The sequence below is a fragment of the Juglans regia genome, chromosome 6 (genome assembly GCF_001411555.2).
Source record: "Juglans regia cultivar Chandler chromosome 6, Walnut 2.0, whole genome shotgun sequence".
Classification (NCBI taxonomy): Eukaryota; Viridiplantae; Streptophyta; class Magnoliopsida; order Fagales; family Juglandaceae; genus Juglans; species Juglans regia.
This window is the reverse complement of record NC_049906.1, coordinates 732,457-736,727: the sequence shown is the minus strand read 5'-3', so window position 1 is coordinate 736,727 and position 4,271 is coordinate 732,457. Positions and strand designations below refer to the sequence as shown.

The 4,271-nt window shown below is 44.0% G+C and overlaps 1 protein-coding gene across 1 annotated transcript; it reads left to right on the top strand.

The window, feature by feature from the left end:
- Positions 1–255: 255 nt before the first annotated feature.
- Positions 256–3,628, top strand: LOC109020451 (G-type lectin S-receptor-like serine/threonine-protein kinase At1g34300). The gene has a single exon (XM_035691057.1). The coding sequence runs from the start codon at positions 592–594 to the stop codon at positions 3,118–3,120; it is 2,529 nt and encodes an 842-aa protein (XP_035546950.1). The 5' UTR covers positions 256–591; the 3' UTR covers positions 3,121–3,628.
- Positions 3,629–4,271: the final 643 nt, after the last annotated feature.

Here is a 4,271-nt window from a genome sequence, read left to right as displayed (position 1 = left end):
GGCGAGACAGAGATTCATACTGCTTATTTATTGGGTATTGTTGAATCTATGCATTTTGATTTGAGCCAGGAGCAAGAGGGCCCAAAATTCTTATAACAAAAGAACAACAAAGGAGAAGAAAAAGGGCCTTCGAACCCAAACCCAAAACACTGTAGAAAGTTAGAAACCCGCCATGGGTATGGCATTTCGTTAGTTTTGAAAATAATTGTCAAAGCTGAAAAGTAGTGCTGATTTTACAAACGGTCCGATACGCATAAATCTGATTCGTTGCCCACAAAAGAGAAGCCACGGAATTCAAAGGTCTTTTCTGAATTCCAAGGTGTTTACCACTCTACCTCAATGGCCATTTGACCAGGTCGCAATTGCCCGCACGCTGCAGCACGCAAAGTATGGAAAGACGACGACGACAACGCCGCCCAAGTCCAAGTCCAAGGTCTTCCTCCCACTTCCCACTTCCAAGTTTTAACCCTCTCTCTCTCTTTTCTGTCTCTGCATAATCACGCAGATACTCCCCACCCATCCACAATTACAGATACATAGATATTGGAACAAATTCACAAACCCAGATAAGAAACATTGAACAGAAGTAAAATGACCCACCTTGGAATCCAACCCAGATTCCTCTTGCTTTTCCTCCTCCCCATCAGTTTGCTATTTGCAGCAGAAGAAGCGGCGGCGGCAGGTACAATCTCACCTGGGTCAACTCTTTACGCCTCCAACACAAACGAGATGTGGTCCTCCCCAAGCTCCGCCTTTTCCCTCGGCTTCCTTCCACTCGGCCCCTCCTTCATCGCCGCCATCTTCTACTCCGGCGGTGTCCCCATCTGGACCGCTGGCTCCACCCCCGTCGACTCTGGAGCTTCCTTCCAGTTCCTACCCACCGGCACCCTCCGTCTCCTCAACGGCTCCAACCATATCGTCTGGGAATCCCCCACCACCGGCCTTAACGTCTCCTCCGCCTCCCTCGACGACTACGGTGAGCTTGCCCTCTTTCGAACCGGAACTGTTTCGGTCTGGTCCTCCTTTGAGCACCCAACTGATACGATCGTGCCGTCCCAGAACTTCACTACCGGTATGTCTCTGCGATCTGGGTTTTACACCCTTCGTCTTCTTTCTTCTGGCAATCTCACACTAAGTTGGAATGAGAGCATCGAATATTACAATCAAGGTTTGAATTCCTCTTATAATGCCAATATAACTTCTCCGAGTTTAGGAATACAGAGCATCGGGATTGTATCGATTTACGATCCTAGTTTGTCTGATGGGGCTATCTTTGCTTATAGCAATGATTATGCTGAAAATAGAGATACGCTGAGGTTCCTGAGGTTGGATGATGATGGGAATTTAAGGATTTATAGCTCTGATAGAGGGAGTGGGGCTCGAGTTGTGAGATGGGCAGCTGTTGAGGACCAATGTCAGGTTTTTGGCTTCTGCGGAAATATGGGAATTTGTAGTTATAATGATACGAACCCGATTTGCGAGTGCCCGTCTCAGAACTTCGAGCCGCTTGATCCAAAGGATAGTAGGCAAGGTTGTAAGAGGAAGGTGGAGACAGCGGATTGTCCGGGGAATGCGACCATGTTGGATATGGAACACACAGTGTTCTTAACATACCCACCGGAGACAGAGTCGCAGATTTTCTTTGTGGGTATAGCGGCCTGTAGATCAAATTGTCTTGTGAATCCGAGTTGCGATGCTTCCACTTCTTTGTCGGATGGGACAGGGCTGTGTTATTACAAGACGCCGGTTTTTATTAGCGGCTATCAGAGTCCTGCATTGCCTAGCACTTCGTATGTCAAGGTTTGCTCACCAGTGGATCCCAACCCATCGCCTTCTGCACAGGTTGTTGGGGAGAGTAGCGGTTGGAGGATGCATCCATGGGTTGTAGCTATTGTGGTTATAGGCACCATTTTCGGTTTGATTGCCTTGGAGGGTAGTTTGTGGTGGTGGTGTTGTAGAAATAGCCCCAAGTTTGGAGGATTTTCAGCTCAGTACGCTCTTCTTGAGTATGCTTCTGGTGCCCCAGTTCAGTTCACGTTCAAGGAGCTCCAACGCTCAACCAAGGGATTCAAGGAGAAGCTTGGAGCTGGAGGATTTGGGGCTGTTTACAGAGGGATTCTTGCTAATAGAACGGTTGTTGCAGTCAAGCAACTTGAGGGAATTGAGCAGGGAGAGAAACAGTTTAGAATGGAGGTTGCAACTATAAGTAGCACCCATCATTTGAATTTGGTGAGGTTGATTGGTTTTTGCTCCGAAGGGCGTCACAGACTTCTAGTATACGAGTTCATGAAAAATGGGTCTCTTGATAGTTTCCTTTTCACGTCGGAAGATCAGTCGGTAAAGTTGTTGAATTGGGAGTCCCGGTTCAACATTGCCCTTGGAACTGCAAAGGGAATCACATACCTTCATGAGGAGTGTCGAGACTGCATTGTTCACTGTGATATAAAACCGGAAAATATTCTCATGGATGAGAACTATACTGCCAAAGTCTCAGATTTTGGTCTTGCCAAACTGGTTAATCCAAAGGACCATAGGTACCGAACCTTGACAAGCATCAGAGGTACAAGAGGATATTTGGCACCAGAATGGCTGGCAAATCTTCCGATAACCTCAAAATCTGATATTTATAGTTATGGTATGGTTCTCTTGGAGATAGTGAGTGGGAGACGGAATTTCGAAGTATCTGCAGAAACCAATCGGAAAAAGTTCTCTGTGTGGGCATATGAAGAGTTTGAGAAAGGTAACGTTAATGGAATTCTTGATGGAAGGCTGGCTGACCAAGAGATCGATATGAAGCAAGTGGTGAGGGCAATTAAAGTAAGTTTTTGGTGCATCCAGGAGCAACCGTCACAGAGACCAATGATGGGGAAAGTGGTACAGATGTTAGAAGGGATTACAGAGATTGAGAGGCCACCTGCCCCTAACTCCATGACTGAAGGGCCTGTTAATGTAACAAGCATAAATGTCAGCAGCAACACTAGCGCTTTCTCCACCACTGCTGGTTCAGCCCTTGCTCCCTCTTCCTCTTCATCATTCCAAAATACAGGAGTTTCACTTTATGCTCCTGGGAGGATTGTGGAGAGGGCCTCGTCAAGCCTTTTACGATCAAACTCAGACTGAAGTTTACTTGCAAAATTATATATTGCCACACAAACTTTCGGGCTGTGGATTTTATGTGCCGGATTTGACAAAGAAAAGCTTGAAAGAGGTAGGGTTTTGTGGTCAAAATACCATCCATGATATCGATATCAGGTGTTGTAGAAATTGTTATTATCTCCAAGTATAGAATTTTAGGATTGTCTTTCATCAACAAAATTTTTATATACTGATCAAAAAACCAAAAAATTGGGATGGTCTGTGTAATTAATGAGCAGAGCCATTGTACGTCAAGCATTTTACCCAGCTTGTTTCCATAATGGGGGATGATGGGATAATATGCCAGGGAAAGATGTTGTTTACAGTTGAGGGTGCGGTGCACGGGACCGGGGTTTACTCTACAGGAGTTGGTCCGAAGGGTCCTGCCTTGAAGAGGTTCCCGACATTGAAAAAAAAAAATAGATATTGTTAATTCTAGTACCCATCTAGTTCTTGTTTATAGATAAACTAATGAGTTCATCTTCTTGTTCAAGTTCTTTATATTCTTTATTGTCAGTTGAACAGTACTCTGTATTCTGGTATTCTGACATCGAGGAATCGCTAATGACATATATTGTGATGTCAAGTAATTAAACTGAGACTACCAAAGCAAATTGCTTTCTGGACAAGATGCCTTTGCTTGAGTAACAGAAAGAACCAAGGTAAAGCAAAGAGATTGTTGAAAAACTAGGTTGCCCTCTCGAGCATATTTTTGATTAGTCATTTTCCAATTTTTCTTTAAATCCCGAAGGTGAGAGAAGTGACTAGTTATGGTCCTTCGTCGAAGTTGGAATCTTGTGATGTTTGGTGAAAGATCCTTTTCCAACAGTTTGAAACTCAACGCACGCACTGTATTTTTTTGACTTTTTTTTTTTTTTTTTTTTGCATACTTTCATCCCAACGGTAAAAAGTTCCAACCCCACGTGAGGAGAAAAATCTTAAATATGTATTTCCTTTCCCTTCCAACTTTCATTTAGACGGCATGTGAGAGAGGTTGAACCATTTTGTAAGTTGAGTTATTTTAAAATATATGACTCGTTATCCTTTCTCGCGAAGAATGCTTATGCTGACATGATGACATTAGAGCTTCTAATTTACTAACTTCAGTTCTTCTGAATCGAAAATTTCCCAAAATG